At 40.8% G+C, this 27,689-nt stretch overlaps 1 protein-coding gene across 1 annotated transcript in view; it reads right to left on the reverse strand.

The window, feature by feature from the left end:
- Positions 1-27,689, reverse strand: part of Dnah9 (dynein axonemal heavy chain 9) — a 340,627-nt gene that overhangs the window by 22,490 nt on the left and 290,448 nt on the right. The window contains exons 62-66 of the mRNA XM_026390513.2: positions 14,101-14,228; positions 10,025-10,252; positions 4,998-5,189; positions 3,693-3,884; positions 1,396-1,566 (exon numbers count right to left, since the gene is read on the reverse strand). Coding sequence (XP_026246298.2) covers positions 1,396-1,566; positions 3,693-3,884; positions 4,998-5,189; positions 10,025-10,252; positions 14,101-14,228 — 911 coding nt within the window. The remainder of the gene's footprint in view (positions 1-1,395; positions 1,567-3,692; positions 3,885-4,997; positions 5,190-10,024; positions 10,253-14,100; positions 14,229-27,689) is intronic.

Genomic DNA, 27,689 nt, shown 5'->3' on the forward strand with positions numbered 1-27,689 from the left:
ACACACATTCACCACCACCACCACCACCACCATCACCACCATCACCACCATCATACCTTGAGTTATCTGGGGGAGGGGTAAGGAAACAACAAAGGTTAGAAGCTTCTTTGAACCTGACCTGAAGAATCCTAAGTCTAATACTTATTGAGTTCCAACCTTTCATTTTTACAGCTAAGAACACTTTTCCCTCTGGAAGGTTATATTCTTTCCTTTATTCTCAAATCATATCATAGGGAAGAGTAGAATAGGCAGAGCAGTATGATTTAAAGATTTCTCATGTGCTTACCTACATCAGAATTAATTCCTGCACCTAACCATAGATTTTAGAATCAGAATTTTTCTTTCTCTCTTTTCTCCCTCCCTCCCTCCCTCCCTCCCTCCCTCCCTCCCTCCCTCCCTTCCTTCCTTCCTTCTGCACTGGGGATTGAACCTAGAACCTTGTGCATGCTAGGCAAATGTTCTGGCACCTAACTACAATCTCAACTCTTAAACAGTCAGAATTTCAAGCTCAATTTTAGGCATTTTAAAAATTGAGAACTGCTATTCTGATGACAGCATTCCATGCCATTAAAGTGCAAATCCTTTGGTATTTCACTTTCTTAAAAATCAGCCCCTGCAATGAAAATCCAGGCTCCCTAACCCTTGATCCCCCCAAAGTCTTTCCCTAACCCAACAGTATCTCTGATTAAAGGAATCCAAGTAGTGACATGGGTGGATGAGGGTCGACGAATGTACTCTCTTGGAAAAATTTCACCGAGAAGTTTCCCTGTGGTGGCCCTTTTTCTTTTCTGCCTTCTGCTATCCCCACATCAGGAACAGGGCCTCCAAAGTGCCTTGAGTTATCCTCAACCCATACCCAAGTCTGCTTTTCTACACCATAATTCACCTCCACCTTCCTAAAACTTCAGGAGGTCCTCATGTAGAAGCACTTAACTGGTGTTCAGAGAGTCTGGCTAGAAGTTATTCAAAGAGAAGTTCTTTTCATCAAAAGGAGTATTTATCAGAATGGACATTAGTTGGTAGAAGGAGGGTGGAGCATTAGAAGCATCCACCATTCCTTGGTTTGCCAAAGAATCCTGAGTCAATTTTCAAGGTTCCCAAATCACCTGGTCTTTCTTCACTTTGGCAGATAAACCAAATAAAAACCAATATTCTGTAAACCTGTACACTGCCCACCCCAAAGGCTTCCTATGATTTAACTAGAGAGTCAGTGTTTTGACATGGCCAATCTGAGAGGAGCTCTTGGAGGTAAAGGGCCAACACTTCAGGCTGGTGGTACTGTATCTTGTGTATATTATCCATGCTCTGTACCACCTACCTGGCCAATAGGAGTAGGGAGCCTCTCTACAGTCCTGGGGCTCCCCAGTTTGATCTTAGGCAATCCCCACCACTCACCTTTTCTTCTCTGGTGGCACCGGCTCCGTCTCCTGCTTGGCTGTCCCGAGGCTGCAGCTCCAGCACGGCGCGGAAGAGCTTTTCTGAAGTCTGGGTTAGGAAGCCGATCTCTGCATTTGGGTGAAGGCCATAGAGGTGGGGTGACTCTGCGGGCAGCTCGGCATCAATGTACTGAAATCAAGGGCAAGCTCACTTAAAAAAGCAACCAAGATGCACCTCCCACCTCCTACAGCGGCTCCTTCTCGGCAGGGGCACATTCTCTTTGGGGGCACATTCTCTTCCCCAGTCCGTCCTTGACTTCACTTATTTTCTTATGCCAGACCAGCTTCCCAGAACAGAACTTTCACATTCACTACACCCCCCCTTCTTTTGGGTGGAAGTTTAGACAATGCTATCCATCTCCATTTCCAGCCCTTTCCACTGCTCACTGATATATCCTTGTTTCCGTAGGACTTCTCATAGTATTTTAAAAATATAAATACCTCCCTGGTATTTTCACAAACTGCAGAAATGATCCCTGAAATCTTTTCCCCTGATGTTTTTACTTGAAGTCTTTTAGGATACGAATTCTCTTCCTTTTAAATTCTTTCTCTTCCCTCTGTTTACCTTAACCAGAGATGACATGTTTTAACACATATGTGGCACTGTGCAACCCAAAGTCAGTGTGTGATTTGGGCTGTTGGATGAACAAGCTTGGCTGAGAACAGAAGAGTTCACAGCCCTGGTGAAAAGCATTGCAATTAAAACATTATAAAAAAGTGAGTCTCCCAAACAACAACATATCTAATGGCCACAGTCTGCGATGCCTTAAAAATCCTGCTCAGCTTATAAGGGTCACTTTCTCCTCTGGATGTTTTGACTATTCCTTCACAAATCTGTTTATAATAATGATAAACGATCTCCCACGTTACGCTCCAAATATGATTCTGATGATTACTTTGTGTTAGTGACGACTCACCTAGGTAAACATTGCTCATTGTTAAAGGCAAATTTGCATGTTTATCTTTGTATTTCCTCCAGCACTCAGGACAATCCTGGGCCCTGATGTCCTACAACAATCTATTCCCTCACAGATGAAAGAGAGTTGTAAAGAAAGGAAAGCCCAGCTTAGTTGTTTGGACATGTACAGACCATGCTACTACAGAAATGGGATTCAGATCCACTTGCTTATCTCCTTTGGCTCATCCCCTGCTCCAGCCCCCTGTCAAATTATCCCATGGACACTAGGGGATGCTCTTGCACCGTTTTCCTGGGTAAAGCCTTGCTGCCTTTAAAGATAGCTAACAAAACCCAATTCCTCTTATTTTCCTTAAGGAGTCTTATTATTTTCAATTTCTTCTCATAGGTATGGTTTGTCTGGATCAAATAACTTACAATTAACTCTCTTAAACTTAATATTTCTATGATCAACATTTTCCTTGGGTTTGGTATAAACTTTGGTAAATTTAAGATCTTTTAGGCATGTTCAAAAATCTAGCAATAATATTTTTTTTCCAAAAATTATCTTTGAGTGTGTTTTCTAAGGCAGAGGAAGTAGTTTAAGCAGGCAAAGCTGAATGTTTTAAAAATAGCTGTAGTAATAGTATGTGAAAAACTAAAGTAACAGTAAGAAAAATCTCTATGAGAACTATTTTCCTGCATGTGGATATGGATGCCTATATTCATAGCATCAACAGAGAATGGGAGGGGAAAGCGATCTGTCCACAGATGGTATAAAGTTATTTAGAATCACTGTTAGAAACTTTATTTAAAATTTGCTAAGCTCTTACTTGAAATAATAATGACTTTGTCAATATCCTGAATAAAAACAACCAAACAACTGTCTTAGATGCTACTTGCAAAAAAAGAAAAACAAAGAGAATTATTTTTTTAAATACTTATTTTTTAGTTGTAGATGAACACAGTATCTTTATTTTATTTTATGTGGTGCTGAGGATTGAACCCAGGGCCTCACACATGCTAGGCAAGTGCTCTACCGCTGAGCCACAACTCCAGCCCCAACAAGTAGAATTATTGAATCAAATGACTAAAATAAAAAAAAGATCTCTAAAGTCTCAATTTTATAATTCATGTGAGGCTAGACCAGAAATTCACTCTTCAGTTGAATAAGAGAAACTTGGGGTGAATAACCAAAGTTGATACAAACTCACCTCTTTAAGCCCCTCTTCTCAGGACCCTGCCTCAAGCCTGTAGCCATGTCCCAACATGAATAGTCCTGATCATGTCAGGCAGATGGGAGGATTCCCTAGACCTTGTGTGCACCATCATGATATGGGGTACACAGAGCAGAGCCTTACCTGATGATAACCATTGTAGTCCAAGTTGTTTGGGAGTGGGAACCCTGGGGCCAGACACAGTTCCCCTTCTAACATTTCTGGTTTAATGAATTCCTCCAGGTAGGTTCTGCAGAGTCTCCTGTCCCAGTCATCAGTGATGTGGCCCCCATACATGATCTCACCAAACAGGTAGCGCAAGTCATCATAGGGTACCTGAGAGACAGGGAAAGAAAGAAGGAGAGAAAGATCCTTACGCAGATGCTGGGGCTGGCTTGACATGCGGACAGAGAATGAGCTACAGGAAGGGCAACGTTTTATTTATTTGCCTACCCTCAGTGCCCAGAAGTGAAAGGCATTTTATCTAAGTGTTTAAGTTCACCTTAACACTTGAGAAAACATATCAAAGGGCAAGAAGAGATAAGGTGCCAACCCCTCACACAGATGCCTTCCCTCTAGCATGGTCATTAACCGTGACATTGAAGTCAGGCTCTTCCTAGAAGTGCTTTAAATAGGTAAGTGTCAGATGGAGGGAAGCAAGGACCCAGGGAACTTTTCTAATTTTCTGCCGTTAATGACAAGATTAATTGTTCCCTTTAGAATTTTGAAGTGAATAAAATACAAGTTATAAGTTCACTGAAATGAAAGTTAGGGTGGGCAGGCACTTGGAAAAAATAGTGATATGGGCAGGTGGAATTCCCAGGACCTAGGGGGCTGGAGGCAGAAGGATTTCCTAGAGCATGTTGGTCCAATTCATTTTCCCCCCAAAAGGAAGAGGCGTTGGCCCTGCTGATGCTGTGTTTGATCCATGGACAAGAAGAGACATGATGGTTTGAACATTCCTTTAAGTGGAAGATCATCAATTTTTAGTGCAAGTTTTCCCTGAATCTGAGTTATCACAGTAGAACAGAAGAGATGGTATAGCAAAGATTTGGTTCCTTCTTCAATTTTGGCAAAACCATAGGGTGAAGAGCTGTATGCCCAAGACAAGGTCTTCATCCTTGACTAATTACATTGGGAACTCACATTAGCTAAGTATGAGGTCTCTTCCTGCCAACCCATAGTCCACCTGTTATGCTGTGAGTACACATAGCGGTCTGGTGGGTACCCGGACAAAATCTCATGGGACCAACTCACACCAGGCGTGAGTCACTAGTTTGGGTTTCTAGCTTCTTCGCCTCTGATTTCATTATGATATTTCTCAGTCTCAGACTGGCCCTGGGGTCTACACCCCCTCTTCCCACTCACGTAGGATACAGGCCTCTCTGGGAATGACACATCAACTGAGAGGTGACCCTCCTCACTTACACCTGCATCCCTCTCCTTTACCTTTGCATTGGCCTCCAGGAAATTGTAGAGCACATTCACTGAGATGGTGAGGTCTCCGGTGTTAAAAGGATAGGACCGATTCCAACCTTGAGGTCCAAACTTCCGTCTTTCTGCCACCACCGCGTGAAAGTAACAAAGAGCAAAGAGGATGCTCTTAAACTCTGTCTCCCTGGAGCACATCTCCAGAGTGTCCTGAAAGGAAAAGCATTGTTTGCAATATTGACACAACAGCTTCCCTTCCCTGGGTCAGGCTCTGGGGTTATAATTGTGATTCATCCTGGTTAGGGTTTGAGTTATAGTCAGATGATGATTTCACTGAAGATATGTGGGGGACAAACTTGAGAGAACTTGTAGAGGGGTTGGATTTTAGTTTAACCTTTGAGTTTGAGTTAAGGTTTACATTCAGGTTTGGTTTATAGTTCAAATTTGCAGATATGGATGTACTAATGAGGTTAGCTGGCATAATGAATAGAAAACAGGGTAGTGGACCACAATGTCCATGTGCACTGGGGTGTGGTTGGGGACTCGCCCAGTATCATCTCTAAACCTTCCCTTCCTGCCATACTTTTCTTGTTTATCATGAAGCCTCAGTAGGTGTAATTGCTGTGCCTATGTGACTAAGGAATCCCTAGCTCATTTGCTGGAGGAATGGCTAAGATGAGGGAGTGGTTGGGAACTAGAACTACAAGAGATGGAGGAGTGCTGTGATCTCCAACCTCCTCACTGCTCTCCCAAACCTGAGCATGGATGACCCAACATGAGGCTGAGGAAACCAGAATATGGAGAACTCTTGGCTGAATAGCAGGAGGCACAGGAAAAGATTTAGCTAGTGAAAGGAGAAAGAAAGAAGAGAGAGATGGAAGAAAATAGAAGCAGGCGATGGTTTAAAGGGAAGCAATGAGGCTGTGCTTAGCAGATTTTCAGGGTGATGGTGATGTGGCTACAGAGGGGGGATGCCTATATTTTTAAGGGATGATAGGATGGGAACCCCGGAACTCTTTGGAATTAAAAATAACATCCTCTAAGTGAGATTTTCTGTTCAAGATGGAGCAAGAGGTGGCAGCTGGAGCCCAAGAAAGACACTTTCAAGTCGCCCACTAATTGAATTTAGCTCAGTCCTGGCATTTCTTCTAGGACTCTGTCTTTTGACTTTGCTCACATGGGCAGCAGCAGACGAGGAGGCAAGACAGTGGGCTTTTGGTGAGTCTAATTGTCCCCATGGAGAACCCACGGACACAGTTTCTGTCTCTTTCTGGACACGTGGGGTCTCTGCAGTGCCTCAACTGGTTAATGTTATGGTTTGGATCTGAATGGTTCCCCAACAGCTCATGTGCTGAAGGTTTGGTCCCCAATGTGGCAGTGTTTGGAGGAGGCACCCTTGGGAGGTGACTGGATCATGAGGATTCTGACATCATCAGTGGATGGATGCATTGGTGGGCTACTGGGAGGTGGTGGAAGGAGGTGGGGATTCGCTGGAGGAAGTGGGCACTCAAGGTGTGCCCTTGGAGGGTGAGTCACATCCTTAGCCCCTTCCTGTCTCTCTTTATCCCTCTTTGCTTCCAGGATGCCGTGAGGTGAGCAGCTTTGTTCCACCATGCCTTCTCCCCCAGGACGTTCTAAATCATCACAGGCCTAGAATCAATGGATCCAAGTGACCACGAACTGAAATCTCTGAAACTGTGAGCCCAAATAAATCTTTGCTCTTATAAGTTGATTGTCTCAGATTTTTTTTTTTTTTTTGTCAGAGTGATAAAGAGCTGACTGATACAGTCATCATGCTTGTCACAAAGGCATTGGTGTGAAAGGTCAGAGTTGGTACAGAGGACGAGGCCATTGCCTTGTGCAAGTGAAAACTTCATAACTGCTCTATGGATAGAGCTGTTCTCTACAGACATGTAGGAAGCTTCATTTGTTACTTCTCACACATAAAAAAAAAAAAAAAACTGGGTCTTGCTGAAAAGTGCCTTGAAGCACAAAGATAAAAAAAATCACACATCAAAATGCTCAAGCTTCTGATTATGGCATATTCACATAAAAGCCAGAATAAAATCATCATCTCCAAACAGCATGGCTACCAGGGAAGCAGGAGTAAAAAGTGTTTCATTTCTAGGATTTGTCTCTTAGGTGGTTAGAATGGGGCTCTGAAGGAACAGGGTTAGTGTTATAGAGGCTTCTGTTCCCGGGCACTCATGAAAGTAGAATGGAGCAATTAAAACTCTTGTAACCAGTGAATATAGACATAGAGCTATCTCTCTTTGTCAGAATGAGTTACTAAAGGTGACCCTAAATGATGAGCAAACCAATGGTTGTAGGAACAGGATAACAAGAAATAGACAGCATCTTTTGGGATATACTTCCCAGTTGTCCAATGATGAAGATTAGACAATCAGTTTGCAGGGAGAAAACTCAAACACAGTGGCCCATGTGGAGGAGGACCAAAGCCAGGTGTGGCTAAAGATGATAATAATCCTACTGAGGCCCAACACGAATCATTGAGAGGAGTGGTATGTGAGGCTCTGCTGCCTTCTTCCTGACTGCCTAAGACCCTCAAGTTGAAGAGTCGAGAATGGTGTGCTATTGGAGCCTTTGACAGAGCTGGCTAATTGCATCCTAATAACTTTTATTCCCCCAACTTTTAATTAAAAGAAAGAATTCTACCATGGGCTGGGGTTGTGGCTCAGTGGTAGAGTGCTCTCCTAGCACCACATAAAAATAAATAAATAAAATAAAGGTATTGTGTACAACTACAACTAAAAAATATTAAAAAGAAAAAAGAATTGTGCCAAATTACATGTGACATACAATTTGCCACTTTCTCCAGTTTTTTTTTTGTGTGTGCAGTTCAGAGGCATCTTGTGCCCTCATATCGAATTGCAATCCAGTGTCTTTCAAGGATGGAATTATCTCTGCTTGAACCAGCTATACCTCTTGTAAGAAAGACTATAGATTTAAAACTTCAGAATTTATGCTTTTTGCCAGTAGCTGTGCCACATGCTTGTAATCCCAGTTACTTGGGAGGCTGAGGCAGGAGGATGACAAGTTCAAGGTCAGCTTCGGCAACTTAGTGAGACCCTGTCTTAAAATATAAAAAGGACTGGGGGTGTAGTGTAGCTCAGTGATAGAGCACTTCCAGTTTTAATCACCCATACCCCAAACAAAACCAAACAAAATAAAAACAAACATCGACGACAAAAACCAAGACAAAAAAAGGGAGGGAGACCTGTAAGAATGGGGATGGGAAGAAGGGATTGGGGAGAGAAACAGGAGGTACTGGGGCATGAAATTGACCTCATTATGTTAGACACATGTGCAAATATATAAAAATGAATCCCAGTTTTATTTGTAATTGTAATGTACCAATAAAATTAATAAAATTAATTTATGTTTCCTCTATGTGAAATGTAGCTAGAAAATTTTGAGGTTTTAACCTTTGTACTCTAGCTCAGAGTATCCGGGAGGTTTGCCAAGGCCTGTTTAAGAAAAAGAAAAAAAAAAAGAATGAAAAGAAAGAAAATTCCCTGGATAAGGGAATGTGTCAGGCAGGATGTTTATTATCAAAAACTCAAAGCTAGAATATCCTGAATTTTTTGATAATGTCTTTGTAATGTCCTCTCGTTCTCTATTCCAGATGATGTGTGGGGGTTTGGAGTTGAGTTGGAAAAAGGACTGAAAAAGAATACTGAGTAAGTTTGCCTTTCAGAACTTTGTGACTCTTCCTTCTGCAAGTTGGACTGTGAGACTCCTATGCTATGTGAGTATCATGCAGTTAATAAAATCCTGTTAGACTCCTGACTGCCACATATTGTAAACCAAGCCAGGCGCCAAAGGGTCAGTGGCTCTGCTGGTTTTCACTGGCCTAGCTGGAACAGTTGTCCTGTCCAGGATGGTCCATCTCCAGTTCCTAGGTGACCTGTCTGGGACAATAAGTTTTAGCATGGCTTCTATGAAACCAGAGTGTCTTTGGTGCTATTATAAGATGACATCATAGAGGAAAACCTCCTTGATAACTCCTAGAAGCGTATCCGAAGACTCTAATAAGGTTTGGTGTGGTGGATGAACTTTAAGGTGACCCCCCCCACACACCCCCCACCCCCTTGCCCTTTATGTCTTCACCTTTCCGGAAAGTGGAATTCCCCTAAGAAGAAGCAACAAGAAATGGTGCCTTCCAGAAAAGATGGAAAAGACCTGAGCTGCAGAATTCACAGATGCTACAGGATCAGCCACCAATAGTGGGCTTGGCTTTAAATAACCACTTTATAAGTCTTGGAATCTCCAGTAGTGGAAATTCCAGTAATGTAGCAGTCTGTTTTTGAATCATATGTCTTAACATTCTGAGTCTCTCTGGAGCAGAGTTCTCAAACTTGATCATGTATGCATAACACCTGGAGGGCTTGTTAAAGTACAGATTCATGGACTCCAACCCAATTTCTGGTTCAGTAGACTCAGGTGGTACCTGAGAATCGACATTTCTAACAAGTTCCTAGGAGATGTTGATGCTGCCGGTCTGGGGCCCAACTTTAAGATTCTAGCATGTGGCTGTATTCCAATCTAGATTAATACCACTTGACACCTAGATTATTTGAATCCTTGATACTCAAGATGCATGTAGATGGGAAATGACATCAACTGAATGAGAACATCCTTCCCCTGATTGAAGACAGGATGTTTAGCCAACAGGTTTGTTTAACCAACAGGTGTGTAAATCAATTAGATTTATAGCATCATGCTCTTCGCCATCTTGGAATATCAGTGTACAGTAGACTTGCAGAAAGTTCACCCACACCGTTTTCCAAAGAATGGTCCTATGCTCAGTTCCTCTAGGTGCATCTGATATACGGAGCTGGGTTGTACCAAGTGGGTGCTGGGTGGAGGCCAGTCACCCAGGGAACACATTTCATCCATGTCAGCATTGGTGCATAGCCAATCAGCATCCCGTCCCATGCCCGGGTGCATACTCTTTTCCACCCAACTTGAATCAGCTCTTTGTGAGGTGGGATGCTCTTCCTCCCTCCCTTCCAGGGCAGTACCTGAGTGAAGTTATCCAGGGCCTTGTGCAGGTTGGCCTTCATGCCAGTGGGGGGTTCGTTGGTGATCTTGATGGAGTTTTCCAGGATTCCTTGGGGGATGATGTGGCCCTCAGGGGAGGGGGCAGGCTCGGCACTGATGAAGACCCTGAATTCAGGGTGGCTGTCATTGCTGTGCTCCTCCAGCTTCTTCTCCAGGGTGCTGAGCCACTTGGCCACTAGGTGGATGTTCTGGCAGAAAGGAAACCCCACAATTCAGGTCTCTGCTTAGTTATATTGACAGTAAACAGTCATCTGAAAGGCAGCTAGAGGGGCACGTGGCTTCAGTTTAACACAGTTTTAAAAAATGTTGTTCCTATGTACATATATGAATATACCACGGTGAGTCTCACCATTGTGTACATTTTTTTAAAAAAAATTTAAAAAACCCAAGAAATTAATTTTAAAAAATAACTATGGGTAAATAGCAGATAAATCACAGAGGGAAGGGAGCTGGGAGTGGGGAGAGAAGGGGAAGGAGAGGTACTGGGGTCTGAATTAGAACAAGGTGTATTGCATGCATATAATTAAGTCCGAATGGATTCAGCTGTCATGTATAACTAAAAAGAACCAATGATAATGTGGTAAAACAGACATAATACTTCAACCATTTTAAGTGGATACATTTTTAAATGTTTAATGGCATTATGTGTACCCACATTGTTGTGCCACCAAATGCCTTTCGACAGCAGAAATGTCTTAACCCACATCACAGAAAGAGTCTTGGGATGTCCAGTTATGGGGACCTTCTAGTCCTATCATCTGTCAATCTTTTCTAGCACAGTGTTCTCAAACTTGGCTGCACATGAGAATCCCCTGGGGGGCTTGCTAAAACACAGATTTCTGGGGCTAACACTAGAGTTTCTGAATTGGTAGGTCAAGAGTCGAGCCTGATATGTACCAATATGTCATAATGAATCAGACTATTAGGCATAATTATAACGAGCTATTAAAAATAAATTAAAGAAAAGAGTGGAGCCTGAGCACTTGCATTTCTAACAAGTTACCAGGTGATGCCAATATTTGAACCCTTCAGAGTCGCAAGGGGGCGCATGGACCAGCACTGTTGGCATTACCTGGGAGCTAGTCAGAAATGCAGAATCTTAGGTCCCACCCAGACTTACTGAATCAGCGCATTTTAATGAGATCCTCCAGTAATTTGTACCCGTGCTAAAACTTGAAAGGCACTGATTTGAACTTCTTCTAGCTAGCTTTCCAGAGTCGTCTCTCCCCAACTTCAAACCATTCTGTTAATTGTTGCCAAACTTATCTTTCTAAAACACACTGAGTCATTGCTGCTTAAGACCCAGGGAGGCTCCCTACTCCAATCTGAAGCTCCTCTGCTGGTCTTTGAGCCTCTCTTCTCTCGAATCGGATTCCTATCTGTCTGTCTGCTTGTCTTCCTATTCAAACCTACATTTATTTCTTAGCACCACTCTGCCGAATGCACCTCTCACTTTGGTAAAGATACTCACTTGGCTTCATTGCAATATGTTTCATTATGATGGATAGATAAAAGTTCCTCGATCAATATTGGAGGAAATAGGCTTGCAGAGCCTTAAATACACAGATCAGCACTGAGCACAGTATTAGGACCACAGTTATTTGGTCTCTGAGTGCTGTTTTCTCCTCTATAGAAAGAGAAATGACAATCATGTTTTCCATACTGATTTCACAGAGTTTCTGCAAATAACCAAAGGTAATGAATTTGAAAGAGCTCTCTATCCTGTAAAAGGCTGTGTGAGGGTTAGTAGTGGTTTTTAAATGAAAATTTGTTTAAAAATTCATTTATAATCACTCTGTTGGAGCAGAGAATTTAGTGGGCTACTTGGAGAGCCAGTGTTCCTATTAGTGGCAGTCGCTTCAATTCAGCTGCTTCTTTGGGACCTTCTCTACCAGGCAGGAAAAGGCAGGGCTAGGAGAAAGAAGCACTGTTGCCTGGGTGGATTCAGGGATCTAAGTCTGCCCTACTAGGTTTAGGGGCCTGGATATGCCATGACCAGCGTCTGTGAAACCAAGCTCATGGCTACCATAGCCAGGAAGGAAGACCGGAGACAGCCCCAGCCTTAGTCCCACACCAGCTCCCCAGAAGTCAGCTCCCCCAGGAGAGGACCCCTGACATCTTTGGGGTGGGATCCTCCAGCGGCATTTCCCAAAGGGTAATAATACATTTTGGATACTCTGGGGGAAACACTGGATTAAACAAAACTTCTATAACCACAGGAGTCTCCGAACCATTCACCTACTGACATCATGGAGTGTTCTCCACATTTTGAGAGAGGAACCTGTTAACTGTTTTCCCTTCTTTTCAAAGACTCTCTCGGGGTTCCTGGGCTTGGAGACACTGCCCAATAGGACTCCGGTCCAGTCTAGTTCATTATACCTGAAGATTCTTAAAACTGGGGCAGCTATGAGTCCTAGGAGAGATTTTATAAACCAACAGGGATCCACTTCACAGTCATATCTCGTCGGTACTCAAAAAAATGCTGCATTCACCGGGAAAAGGTAATCATCTAGATTGTGCGGTACTTATTGGGAGAAATGATTTTCCTTAAAAGCACCCAGTCAGCAGGGTTAAAGAGGGACCTTTGAGAGCTCTCAGGAGCCACATCAGTGCAAGAAATGGGAGTCTGGGTTGGCCAGCAGCAGGTGCTGGGGGAGAGAACTCTCTGCTAGTTATCTGAGTGGGCTCCCTGGAGGCAGAACTGACTGCAGTCCCAGAATCAGACTCCATGCTGATGTCTGGGTTTCCAAAGGCATCAGTGTCCAGGATGGGGTCTCTTGGCAAATGAACCTCAGATGTTAGAGTGGGGTCACACTTCCCTGCTTGTGGGAGGAAGCAATTGTCATGTTTTATCCTGGGATTTCCACAGCTTCTGAAAAAGGAGTCCCAGGAAAAGGCAGATCCTTCAGCTGCTAGGATCCCCACAAATAACAGGATGAAGACTCAGGAGCAAGATAAGATGCGGTGAGTTATCAGGAGACAGATAAAGTGCAGGGAAGTGAAAGCCAGGACAGGAAGAGAATGGTCTTTTCACTTGTTCTTTAATTTCTTTTCTTTTTTTTTTTTTTTTTGTACCAGGGATTGGACTCAGGGGCAATTAACCACTGAGCCGCCACATCCCCAGCCCTTTTTATATTTTTTTTAGAGACCGGGTCTTGCTCAGAGGCCTCCCCAAGTTGCAAGGCTGGCTTTGAACTTGTGATCCTCCTGCCTCAGCCTCCAGAACCACTGGAATTACAAGCATGCACCACTGCGTCTAGCTCTTTAATTCCTTTATTGATTCACCCAACAGGCTTGTGTCGGACATCTACCATGTTTAAGGCAGTGAGCTTGGTGATAAAAAATTAAATAAGGAACATCACTTTCCCTAAGGAAACCTAGTGATGGGGCAAACCATATAATAAATCATGTCATCCAACATAGCAATGGATGGTTGAATGAAGTAATTTTAGAGTGCTACGGGAGAAAAGAGGAATAAGCCATTTGTTCTGCCACAGCCTCAGAATCTATGTGAATTGCATGAAAGAGGTTTGAGAGGACAAACTTTGCTAGAAGAGTGGCAGCTTTTGCCCCCCTTGGAACTGGTGAAATTATCAGCAATAGATATTCTAGATTTCCAAACACCAACATGAGCTCTCAAAGAAATAGCTAAGGTGGTTCTAGTCACACTTGTAGGTATGAGAGTCTAACACGTAACACCAATGCATAAGAAGGGATCCTCAACTGAAAGAATCAAGCCACCAAGCCTTCAACTTAATGCCAACTTTCTGAATGTGCATCAAAGTGGAAATTCACTTTATTTTGTAAGCAGAACGAGTTAAGCCAGAGACAGTGGTAGAGCAGGTGAGTGGGGAGAAGAGTTACTGGAGATGACGTGGGGAAGAGGACGTAGTGAGTGAGGGAATTGAAAAGAGAGACACTGGTAAGGAAGAACAGGTGGGCGAGAGGGTAAGAGTGTGCAGAGAAATGCAGAGATTTGGGGACTAAGTTCAAGCAGGCACACAAGACTGACCCAGATCAGGGCAAGGGGCCATACCTGCAAAATAACCCAGTGGCCTTTCTTGGCAGCTAGATCCAGAGCAGCCTCAGCCACTACCTCTTGTCCTTGTCCCAGAGACACATTGTGAAAGTTCCGGTTGTTGAATGTATATCCGAGTTTCTTTCCTAAAAGAAGCATGGAATTGGCATTATTATTTATTGAGTCGAATGATCTGTGTGTTTAATGTTCATAAGGAAAGGCATACTTCCATGTCACCCCTCAAACTCAGGAGTGCTTGAACCCATATCTGAGCCTCATTTATTGACTCTTTGTCTTCATGGGAGACCACAACTGTCTTCTTTCTATCTATCTATCTATCTATCTATCTATCTATCTATCTATCTATCATCTATCTTTTTTTTTTCTGACACTGGGGGATTGAACCAGGAGTGATTTGCCACTGAGCTACATCCCTAACTATTTTTTATTTTATTTTGAGACAGGATCTCACTCAGTTGCTCAGGCTGGCCTTGAACTTGTGATCCTCCTGCCTCAGTCTCCCAGTTCACTGGGATTATAGGTGTGTGCCACCATGCCACACTCATCTTTCAGGTTTTAAATCCCAGATAAAAGGAAGCATGATTCATATAAAAAAAATCACTTTACCCCTCCTTCCTCACTGAATCCTACGAATGGTTTTGGATGCTGATCTCTACTTTGTGGCTTCCTTTAGGTTCCTGGGCCTCGATCTACAAACCTTCAGAGTGAGGATATGAAAGGGTCCAAAAGCAAGATGTGGGTGTGGTTCCTTCTGGGTTGATTTATCCTCTGATTATATATATATATATATATATATATATATATATATATATATATATATATATCATCTTCCTTGGGACTTTATTGGGAGGTGTGTTCAGTAGGGTCAGGATTCAGTTAATTCTAGCCTCCTGGATTTTACATCATATTAATCTCCTCCCCTACTATTCACAACACAGAAAAAAAATTATCTCATTTTATTTTGCAAGAATTAGAGAAATGGAGGCAAGAAGCAAGACAAGTAGGAGCTTGGACACATAGATGTGGATGCTTTATTGTTATCTTGATAAAGGTTCCTGGTGTTGGAAATAGTGAAGGAATGACCGTACAGAGAAAAAATCACAACTGTACCACTGCAGCAAGGCCAATGTCCATGAGCTGCTCTCCAAGGCCAAGGAATACCTAACATAAAAGAATCACCTTAATATATAGAGGAACAATTTTGTTTACACATTAGCTATTAGTCCAATCCAATAAAGTTCAGAGAAATTATATGCTATTCTTTAGATAAAAGAGTCATAAAGATGTGTAATACCATGAAGGAATCATTGAGCAATTTGTTTTTTTCTAAGAAGGTGAAGTAGGTGAGAGAAAAGAGAAGAAATTTTAAAAGAAAAAAAAAGACTCAAAATATGTACTCAAAAGATTTACTTTCAGAAAAAATTGAAGACCTTATTTGATGCTTGTCCAAGATTGGATATTTCTTTTAAATAGTAAAAAGAAAATGTATAGACTCTCCTTCAACCGTATAGGACAAGCAAGATGATGACTTTTTGTACTGAGAAATAGTTATTATAGATTCAACTGAGATGAACCCAAGAAATACCTTTATTAAACGCTATAAATCCTCTGTGGCAGTGCGTCTGATGTCAGCTTTAGAACTGGGGAGATAAACAAGTAATACCAGAGAAAATACCGGGATAAAAGGTGCTAGGATTATTAGATGGCTTCTGTGACGTTTCTGCTCACAAAAGAGCCCATTTATTCTCTTTATTAGCAAGAGAAGGAGATGGGGAAAGAGGTGCTTAATAAAGATTAGTTTGAAAACTGCAGACTGGAGGGGTCATGGGTGAGGGCAAGTCTATCACGGTAAAGCCCAGCCAGGACCAATGTGCATCAATCTAAGCTTGAGGCATGGCAATAAGTTTGAGAAGAGAGAAATGGGTCTTGGAAATATGGAGAAGGGGAAAAATTGATGGGACTGTCACTGATGCATCTCGCAGCCACTCATGACCGTATCACATGTGAGTCTCGTGGGGTGTGGGGTGAACCTGCAGAGTCCTTCCACCTCCGCCTTTGAGGCTCTCCAGACATCTTCTGGGTCATGAGCAAGCCCTTCTTGGTAGCTATCTTCTCTTGGCTTGTCACGGTCATGTTGTTTTGTGCTATGGCTTCATGTCCTACCTCCTCTGTGTGTGACTCATCTCTCCCTTTTTGACCTTCCTTCCAACTCTCCAGATGGAAGTGTCACCTGGAACCATGGTAAACACCATTTAATCTCTTCATAGTGTGCTGCATCTTCCTCCTGGATTTGGGGGAAACATTGTGACTCCTAGGGCCCCCTTCTCTAGCTCCATATCTCTATGGGAATGCAAACACTTTTCTAGTAGTCTCTTGCTCCTTGTGGGCTATTTCTTCTGCACCCTCATATAAAAAACCCTTCTCCCTTTAAAGCAAAGGCTACCTGGCTAGATTAGCTACTAACTTTCATATTCTCTGACCAATTTTTAGTGAGACTTATTTTTAGGAGAGGCATTTGTGCTTGGTTAATTGAAGCTTTTTTGCATCAATTATCCTGGTAAACTTCAATGTCATTGGGGATGACTTGGCCAACGTCCAGCCTCATGCTTCCTTCTTTCTTCATCGTCACAAAATTTAGTTCCATTCCATTTCTGTTACTCACATCCAATGGCTGGACCCAGGTCTGGATCATTACTGAGAACTGTCCCATGGCTGAAATTCTTTCATATCCATGGATCACTATTACATCCTATTTTCCAGATTGTTCACTGTCTTTTTTTCCTTACCACCTGGTTCTCTACGTCCATGAAATGTCCAATCTGATAGCTTACTAGCTCCTTTTTAATTTATTTTTTCCTGAGACAGGGTCTTGCTATATTGCTCAGGCTGGTCTTGAATTCCTGGGCTCAAGCAGTCTTCCTGACTTAGCCTCCCGAGGTGCAGAGACCACAGGCATGCACCACTGTGCCTGGCTCATCTAATTTTTTTTTAACTTCACATTTGCCATTTTGTCTTATATTAATATGAACTAAATAATCCTTCATTTGAATCATGATCTTATAAAGTCCTCAATTCCATTGCCCCCTTCTACTTTTTCATTACGGAACTTTTATAAAACCTTGACTTTGAATGAACCCAAACATCAATGAAAGAGAAGAGTAATACAGGTAGCAAATTGGTGCCACAACAAGCTCATGATTCTTTTTTTTTTTTTTTACTATTTATATTTTAGAAGTAGTTGGACACAATACCTTTATTTTGTTTATTTATTTTTATGTGGTGCTTAGGATCGAACCCAGGGCCTCACACATGCTAGATGAGAGCTCTACCACTGAGCTACAATCCCAGCCCTGACAAGCTCATGATTCTTAACCTTGGATCTACTGGGTACTTTTTCCGTGTGTCCAGAAGTCAACAATGTCACTATGCTGATCTGATTTTAAGCCTCCTAATAGACCCCATCCTTCTTATTCTCAGCAATTTGCTTAAGTCTTTACTTCCCAACTCATGCCATTTGGTAGAAATTCCTTTAATTTCTGCCATTGGATCTGTATGGTGTTGTTTTGATCAGCTTATTCACTGATAAGAACAATTTTAGAGGAAGAAAAGTTTATTTGGGGGCTCATGGTTTTGGAGATGGCCAACTCCACTGCTCTGTGCCCAAGGTAAGGCAGAACATGATGGCAAAAGGATATGACAGAGGAGAGCAGTTCAGGACATGACAATCAGGAAGCCTGAGAGAGAGAGAGAGAGAGAGAGAGAGAGAGAGAGAGAGAGAGAGAGAGAGAGAGATCCCCTCACCAGGGGCAAAGTATATATCAGAAATGCCCCAATGACTCACCTCCTCCATCCACAACCAACCTGCCTTCAGTTATCACCCAGTTAATCCCTATCAGTGGGTTAACACACTGATTAGGTTAAGGCTCTCACAATCCAATCATTTCACCTCTTAACTTTATTGCATGGTCTCATACATGTGCTTTTGGGGGACACCTCATATCTAAACCCCAATTATTGTCCTCCTCTTTTCTGTTCTACAAACCCCATCATCCAAATCCCATCTCCTTTCAGATCTTCCACCTTCATCTCTCTTCTCATTCATCTGCTCCCTGCCAGGAGAACAAGTGAGTTTCTGTCAACACAAAAAACAACACTCCCTCCATCCTGAAGGCACTCTGGAAAGAATGTACTTGCCCCAGCCCAATATTCTTTTAATTGCCTCTTACAGAAATGAGAACACAGGTAAGTGCAATGAAAAAGAAACCCGGAGCAAGGAATCGATAATGTGGCTGCCAAAACACTCTCAATGAAATCTGCTTCTTTGAACACATTTGGTAGCAGGCTTACGTGAATCGAAGCAAGTTCATCATTCCGACCAGAACACTGGAGAAAGAAAAAGGGAGCAACCAGGAGCCAAAGATGGGATATATAGCTTTTTTTTCTGATCACAAAATAGGGCAGAATTCACTTTGTCAAAACCAGATACTTGGATAAAGGAGGAAGGAGCAAGACCGTGTTACAGATGAGTGAATGGAAAACCAGAGAAGATGCCTGTGTTAAGGGCAGCGAGGGGAGGGCCAAAGATGAAGCTCGGCTTTGAAAGGATGTGACAGGAAGATACAAGGGAAGGAGCACACTGAGCTGCCTCAAAGAACAGACGAAGCATCCTCGTCATCACAATGCCGCACAATGCTAACTGGGCTTTCAACTTTTCAAAGTCTTCTCACATCTGAGATTCCATTTTTATCCTTACAGTAACCTGGGGGGGGGGTGTGTAGGAAGGCATCTTGGGTGAGAGAAAACAAGGAAAAAGTAGATGAAGCAAAAGTGAAAACACGTGTTGGTTCCTTTGGAAAGGAGGTGATGAGGAAAGAGAGAGAATAAAGGTAAAAATTAAAGCCCTGTTAAAGGATTAATTGGAGGATGAAGGAGAAAAAGCAGAGAGGGTGGATAGGGGATAGATTTCACCTGAAAACAAAGACCCAAAAAAAGTGGATGGAATTTCCTTCTTCTCCTCCCATCCCTCCTCACCATTGTTCAGGAAAGAAAATCCCAGAGAAGACCGGGTTGTGCAAAAAGGGCCAGAAAAGTAGAGATGATTTACCAAGGATGAGTCTATGAACTTCCAGAGCTTGGGAGACTCCCAGCTTAATCTGTGCATGGGAACATGAAGATTTGGAGTGGGGAGTGGAATGAAGACAAAGGAACAAATCTTTAGTCTGACTCTTGGGATTTTTGACCTCTACCCAACCTTAAAGACTGTTGTAGTAAGACAAAGGACTAGAGAGGTAAGAACACAAATGCTCAAAGATTGGAAAGGATGCCAAGCATTTCAAGAATCTAAACGGAAGAATACAATGGACTATCTGATATTTCAGTCTCTGCACAAACAAAGCAAAAACACAGTAAGTTTATTTAATACACTGGGGCTAGGGGAGATTGGGGAAAAGCTTTGGTGTCAAACATGAGGATTCCAAGCCCGAGAACAGAGACTCATTGGGCAAGCTGATTAGATTCAGGATGTGGGAAACGTGTGTCCCCAGAATATGTGTTCTAAATGGATGAATTAGAAAATAAATCATACCATGAAGAGGGCAGGAGGGAGAGGGGCACAGGTGTCTAAGTAATCTCTGGCTGATGAACAGCAATACTGCTTCTAGAAATATGCATGGAGATTATGCCAAGGGCAAGCCGGAGATAATGTATTCAGAGACAAATAAGCAATATGGATTAGGGAGGGGTCAGTTTGCCTGACTGACAGAAAGCTTCAAACTACATGATGGAATAGTTAGAGGTCAACTGGCTAGGAACACTAGGAAATTGCTCATAAACACAGTATATAAAAGCCTCCAGGAGGAAAAACACTGAATAAAAATGAGGAAACTAGGTTTATCTCTATAAAAGGAGCAAAGCTTCCAGTGGACAGAAGTATTGCAGAACACTCTGCAAGACTGAGAGTCAGGAATAACTTAGCTATGACCATAGTTCTTATGATAGTCCTTCATTTATCTGTTAATTCATTCCCCAAATACTTCCTGAGTACATCTGTGGTAGTTTCACAATTAGGCTCTGGTAAAGAGACCATGTGCAAGATGTCAAGGTCCCCGACCTCAAAGATGTTAGTGACAAGCAGGCAGGCAAGCGTAAAGTAAAATTATCTGAGAATGATTAAATTAGAATTGTATTAAATGCCCTGGTGCAAATATATAGAGTGCTATAAGAATGTATAATTGGGAAGCAAATCGTCTTGCAGGGAGGAGGTCAGGAGAGGCTGATCTTTGCAGGATGAATAGGCATTGGACTGTAGAGAATATTTCAGATAAAAGGAACCATTTGTGCAAATGTCCTAGTTCAGGAAGGCTCAGGGTATGACTGAGGATCTAAAACAGTCAGGTGGCTGGAGTAGATTGAGCATGGGGGAAGGTAAGACCTAAGGCTGGACAGAAAGGACAGTCTGTAAATGCCACATAGATCATGTTAATGATACTGGACTTAACCTTTAGAACAATGGGACTCCACTGGAAAGTTTTAAGTACACAGTGATATGACCAGATTTGAGGTTTAGCAGGATGACTCTGGTGGAAGGGTTCAGAGGATTGCAGGAGAACAGAGATGAGTTAGGAGGCTATTCTGATAATCCAGTTGAGAGATCATGGTGATTCAGACTAGAATCTAAATGAAAATAGAAACCATTGAATGGATTGGAGACACATTTAGTAGGTTGAATCAATAGGACAAAATGTGGTGAGAGTGGAGGAAGTTTGTTTAAGAGGATTAACTGACAACTTGGTGAATAATGGTGGCATTTACCAAAATAACAGAGTAAAATTTCTGGAGCTAAAATGACATGCCAAGAGCTGAGTGGATGAATGGAAAGGATTCATACCCAGACACTCGTGAAATTTCAGGACACGAGGTAGAGAGATGATTCCAAAGTTTCCAGGGAATAAAAATGGGTCACTAACCAAAAAACAAGAGAATATCATTCTACTGGCAAATGACCACTCATGAACAAATTGGCTTTTAGAAGACAACAGAGTCACCCATCCAAAATTCTGAGTAGAAATCATTTGGAACTCGAAAAACCATCAAACAATTATTTGGGCTAAAGATGGGAGGGGAGGGGAGGGGGGATAGTAGAGGATAGGAAAGGTAGCAGAATACAACAGTTACTAATATGGCATTATGTAAAAATGTGGATGTGTAACCGATGTGATTCTGCAATCTGTATTTGGGGTAAAAATGGGAGTTCATAACCCACTTGAATCTAATGATGAAATATGATATGTCAAGAGCTTTGTAATGTTTTGAACAACCAATTAAAAAAAACTATCAAACAATTATTTAGGCTAAATGGAAGCATTTTTAGATACACAAGAATTTGGAAATTTTACTTCTTATGATTCTTGTCTGATGAGATGGAAAATAGGAAATAAAATATGTGGGATATAAAGACAGTAGAACTAATACTGAATACCAAGAAAATAAGTCCCAGGATGTCAACTTCGTAGGAGACTGAAATATAACTTATCAATATTATTATAGGCTTGTTAATGGGCTCTAGGAAGAGTATGTTCAAGAATAAAATGGAGGGCTGGAGATGTGGCTCAGCGGTAGCGCGCTCGCCTGGCATGCGTGCGGCCCGGGTTCGATCCTCAGCACCACATACCAACAAAGATGTTGTGTCCGCCGAGAACTAAAAAATAAATATTAAAAAATTCTCTCTCTCTCTCTCTCTCCTCTCTCACTCTCTCTTTAAAAAAAAAAAAAACAAAACAAAAAAAAGAATAAAATGGATTCCTTTCAATGTATAGAATGAATAAGAAGTCAGTGTAAATGGTAAATGGAACTTTTTTTCCCCCCAAGAAAATAAAAGGTAATTTGCAATTCCAGGGGGGAAAAAAAACGAGAAGCTATCAAAGAAGATGATCATTTACATATGAAGCAAACTGAAATTTTACATGATTTTAAACCTCTACACTAGGAATATTCTTTTTTGAAGATACCTAGAGATTATGCTATGGAATCAAAAAAAGAGGATGTGATTCTAGTCATTACTTGCCTCTGTAGCAGGTAATATGTTTGTATTCATTAGGACACATGTGCTATTTATTGGTTTTAAAATTTAAAAATTAACCCTTAGACCAGATATGCATAAAATTATTCATGGTAACAGGAGAATGAATATGAATTTGTTCTTGATTGCGTAAAAATAAAGGCATAGCTAACACAAGTTAGAAAATGGAAACCTTAGCTCATAGACAGGGAAGTCGAGAGAAATTAGCTGAAATTCATGGCACAAGAAATTAAAATTTTGACTAACAGTACTTAAGTTACAATATATTCAATAGAGGAATTAAACACTTTAATATAGAGATCTCAATTTGGGAGGTGTTTACCAATAAATTGTGTAACTTAGACGAAATGAACAAAGTTCTAGAAAGGAGGAAATTACTGAAACTTGATCAAGGTGAAATAGGAAATCTGAATAGACACATAACTGGAAAAGAGATTGAACTAGTAATTTAAAAACTTCAGAAAAGCTCAGGACCAGATGGCTTAACCACTGAATTCATAAAAATTAATACTTATGCTAGGATTTGGATATATTTTGGATATCTTCCCAGGGTCCCTGTGATTGGGGGCTTAGTCCCTTGGTGGTATTAGGATATGCTGTGGAGTCTTTAAGAGGTGTGGACTAGTGGGGATTCTTGTGTCATTGAGGGTATGGCCCAAGAAAGGGATTATCTTGTGTTTTTCCTGAGTTCTGAGAGAACTGTTACATAAGCAACAAGTTCGGTCCCGCCCTCCCTCTCTGTTTCCTCTCTTTCTCTGTGATTCTCCCGATATATGGCCCTCAGGTCTTTGCCAGAACCCACACTGTGCTATTTGGAATTTCAGCCTTCAAAACCTATGAGATAAATCAACATTTTTTTCTTTATGAAGCTAACTGCCTCAAGTATTTTGTTGTAGTGACAAAAAGCTGATGCCAATCTTTCACAAAATCTTTTAAGACAAAAAAAAAAAAAAGGAAGGGAACACTATCAAACTCATTCTGCTATATAGACTCCTAGGATTATTCTGATACTAAAGTCAGACAAAGACATCCCATGGAAAGGAAAAAATAGGTCAATATCCCTTATGAATCTCCATGTCAATATCTTCACTGGGGATGTTGGCACACATCTGTAATCCCAGCAGTTCAGGAGGCTAAGGCAGGAGGATCACCAAGTTTGAGGTCAGCCTCAGCAATTTGGTGAGATCCTGGCTCAAAATAAAGAAATAAAAAGGGCTGAGGATATAGTTTAGTGGTAAAGTACCCCTGGGGTCAGTCCTTAGTACTCCACCCCCCAAATATATCTTCAACAGAAGATTAGAAAATGGAGTTCAGAAATATATAAGAAAATTTACGCACTAGGACTAGTTGGAATCCTAGGAATTTAGATTTCGTTAATTTAAAAAAATAATGAATACAATACACTATTATGTTAGCTGTTTATCACTGTGACAAAATACCTGAGAAAATCATTGAGAGGAAGGAAGATTTATTTTGGCCCATGGTTTCAATCCATGGTCACTTGTCCACATCATTTTGGTCATTTGGTGAGGCAGAACATCATGATAGAGACCATTTGGTGCTCACCTACTGGTACTCAGGAAGCAGAGACACAGAGAGAGGCAGGGGACAAATAATACCTTTGAAGGCATGTCCCCAGTGATTTGCCTTTTTAAACTAGGACCCACCTCCGAAAGTTTTATTACTTCCCAATAGTACCACCAGTAGGAGAACAAACCTTCAATTCATGAGCCTTGGGGGACATTCCAGATCAAAACCAAAACAGCCCAATTAATAGAATCAATAAAAGATATATTATCATTGTACCGTAATCAAATGCTTGCAGGAGAAGCATTTGACAATTTTTAACACCTTTTCACCATATGAGGAAATAAACTCAACAAACTAGAACTTGAAGGCAACTTCCCTAATCCAATACAGGACTTCTGCCAAGAACCCACACAGCTAACGTCAGACTTAACGGTGAAGACTAAATTTTTTCCTCTAAGATCAGTGACAAGAATATCCAAATTTGCCACTCCTATTTAACATTGTACAGGAAATTCTAGGCAGGGAAATCAGGAAAATAAAACAAAACAAAACAAAACTCAACCAACCAATCAAACAAAAAGTCTTCCAGAATGGAAAAAAGAAATAGCAGAACTCTCTGCACTTATAGGTGACATGACAGTGCATCTGGAAAATCCTAGAAAATCCACTAAGAATAATACTAGGGCCAATAAACAAGTTTGGCATTTTTTTAGGATAAAACTTTACGAGAAGTGAAACTGAAGTGGAGGAAACCATTTCATTTACAATGGAATAAAAAGAAGAATCTTAGAAATAATTTTAACAAAAGAAGTGCAAGACTTGTGCACTTAAGGCTACACAATATTGTTATAAAAACTGAATTAGAAAATTAAATAAATGAGAAGACATTCCATGTTCATGGATCAGAACCTTAAGTATTGTTAAGGTGACAATTTTCCCCAAATTGACCTATGTGCCTAGTACAATTCCTATTAAAATCCGAGCTCTCTCTTTATTTAATTTTTGCTGAAACTGAAAAGCTAGTTTTACAAATTTATATGGAAATATGAGAGACCTCACGCTGCCCAAATAATCTTGAAATAAAGAACAAAGCTGAAGGACTCATACTTCTTGATTTCAAACTTACTACAAAGTGACACATGGATCATGAGAATGGAATTAAAAGTCCAGAAATAAGTTTTTATATTTATGGTCAATTTAATTTTGTTAAGAGTTCTAGGACAATTCAATCATGAAAGAGTAGTCTTTTCCGTAAATGGCACAGGGGACAATTGGATATACGCATGCCATAGGGCAAAGCTGGACCTCTTCCTTACACCACATGCAAACATTAACTTGAAATGAATCACAGACCTAAATATAAATCTCTTAGAAGAAAACATGGGAGAACAAATCTTTGTGACTTTGGGTTGGGCAATAGTTTTTATTTTATTTATTTTTTTATTTATTATTGGTCTTTCAAAATATTACATAGTTCTTAATACATCATATTACAAGGTTTGATACAAGTGGGTTATGAACTCCCACTTTTACCCCGTATACAGATTGCTGAATCACATCAGTTACCCTTCCATTGATTGACATATTGCCTTTCTAGTGTCTGATGTATTCTGCTGTCTGGGCAATAGTTTTTAAAATGCAATAATACCAAAGCACAATTGTTCAAAGAAGGAAATAAACTGGATTTCAACAAAATTAAAAATTTTGTGCTTAAACAAGTAAAATAAAGCTCCATAGAATGGGAGAAAATATTTGCAAATCTTATGTATGATAAAGACTTTTGATTCAGAATATATAAAGAACTCTACTACTCAACAATAGAAAGACAAATAACCAAAATTCTAAAGATGGACTAAGGATTTGGATAGATATTTCTCTAAAGAAGATATATAAATGTCCAATAAGCACATGAAAAGATAATCAAAACCATTTGGGAAATGCAAATCCAAACTATAAGGAGCTATACACTTGATACCCACTATGGTAGGTAAAAGATGAACAATAACAAGTGTTGAAGCTGTGGAGAAACTGGATTCACACTATCAATGGTGGGCATATAAAATTGTACAGCTGTTTTGGAAAACAGTTTTGAAGTTCCTCAAAAAGTTAAAACATAAAATTACCATATGATGCAGCAGTTCTACTCCTAGGTATATACCCAGGAGAATTGAAAATATTTTTAATGCTTTTATTATAATTGAAAACACTTGTGCACACACAAAGTTGTATGTGGATGGTCACAGTAACATCATTCATGATAATGAAAAGATGAAACAGCCCAAATGCCCATCAACAGATGAATGCATAAATAAGATGTAGTATAGCCATATAATGGAAGATTATCCAGCCACATGAAGAAAGTTCTGATACATGTTTTGACCTTGAAAAACTTTTGTGAGATGAAAGAAGCTAGTCATAGGAGAAGCACTTATTGTGTGATTCCATGTATATGAAATGTCCAGAATATATTAGACACAGAAAGTAAATTGATGGTTGACTAGGTCTAGGGAGATGGTGGGATTCAATAGGGAGTGATTGCCAGCATATATAGCATTTATTTGGGGGAAAATAATATTTTTTTCCAAATTTAGAATGTTGCATAGTTTTGTGAATATACTAAAATATTTTGAATTGCATACTTTATTTATTTATTTATGTTGTGGGGTTCTTGCTGTATTGCTCAGGCTAGCCTTGGACTTGTGATCCTCCTGCCTCAGCCTTCCTAGTAGTTGGGAATACAAGGGTGCACCACCATGGCTAGCTGAATTATACACTTTAAATGGGTGAATTGTATGGCGTATGAATTATATCTCAGCAAAACCTGTTGAAAATTTTGGGAGAACAGATAGAGTCTTGGTGAGTAGTAGCATGTCTCATTTGTATCTGTGGGATTTTAATTTATAGAGATAAGGGGACAAGAGGAGGCTAATACCACTGAAGGGGTATTTTTTTTTTATCACATTTTATCACATTTCCTGAAAGAGACTCATTATACCATGCAGGGCCAAGTGGGAAAGTACTAGGTTTGGTCAGGAGGCAAAGGGAGCAAGGGGAAATCCAGGTCAGAGCCTTTCTCAAGGTTTTCATTCGGGAACACAAGGCAGGGCAGGGTAAGTAGACCAGGACTGCTTAATATGATTATTTCTGGTGAGCGTTGGGGCATCTGGACTGTCCCTATTTGTCTGGTACCTGACTGTGGGTTGACTTAGGGCAGGAGGAATACTGGGCTTGGTGTGTGAGAGCTCACCAAGGAGATGGGTGGACGTCTAGACTGGTTAGTTTGCACAGGAGAAGTGTGCTCTCAGGTGACCCCTTTCCTATCTGGAAGACCAACCTGGGAGCTTTGAGAGGGGCAGTCTCTCTCCCTATCCACAAGGTCATTAATGTCATTGCATCAAGAAAGCAGAAAACAAAACAAAAATAAAATAAAATGAAATAAAATTAAAAATTAAGAAACCCATAAAGCTCTAATAAAAATATTTAAAAAAATTAGCTTAAAAAAGACAGTGTGGTCTGTATACCTACTGTGTGACACATGGGTACCAACAGAAAGTCTCAGATAACAGTGGGAGCTAGATTCCTACTTCTCATCTCATGGAATAAATAGGTCTCTAAAACTGATTAAATTTAGAAATGGTGACAAACGATCACTAGTATGAAACAGAAAAGTAACTCAGGAGGACTAAATTTAGAAATGGTCAAAAACAGTGCCTGGAAGAAAGGACTTGGTATGGGGAAGGTGGGAGCTGTTTTTGTTTTTTTGAAATTCAACTTTATTATTCATTCTTTAAAAATACTGTGAGCAGGTGTTACTTGATTCTTTTTAAGAAACTGTGAAAGTCCATATTTAGTTAGTGAATAAGGAATAGTAATTCATTCTTTCAATTATACAACTCATCCACTCTTTAGGACCAGGGTAGTTTTATCTCCCAAGGCATGTGCTGTATTTTCCTTTCATTACACAATGAATAAAAGACTG

Source organism: Urocitellus parryii, chromosome 7 (genome assembly GCF_045843805.1).
Source record: "Urocitellus parryii isolate mUroPar1 chromosome 7, mUroPar1.hap1, whole genome shotgun sequence".
Taxonomy (NCBI): Eukaryota; Metazoa; Chordata; class Mammalia; order Rodentia; family Sciuridae; genus Urocitellus; species Urocitellus parryii.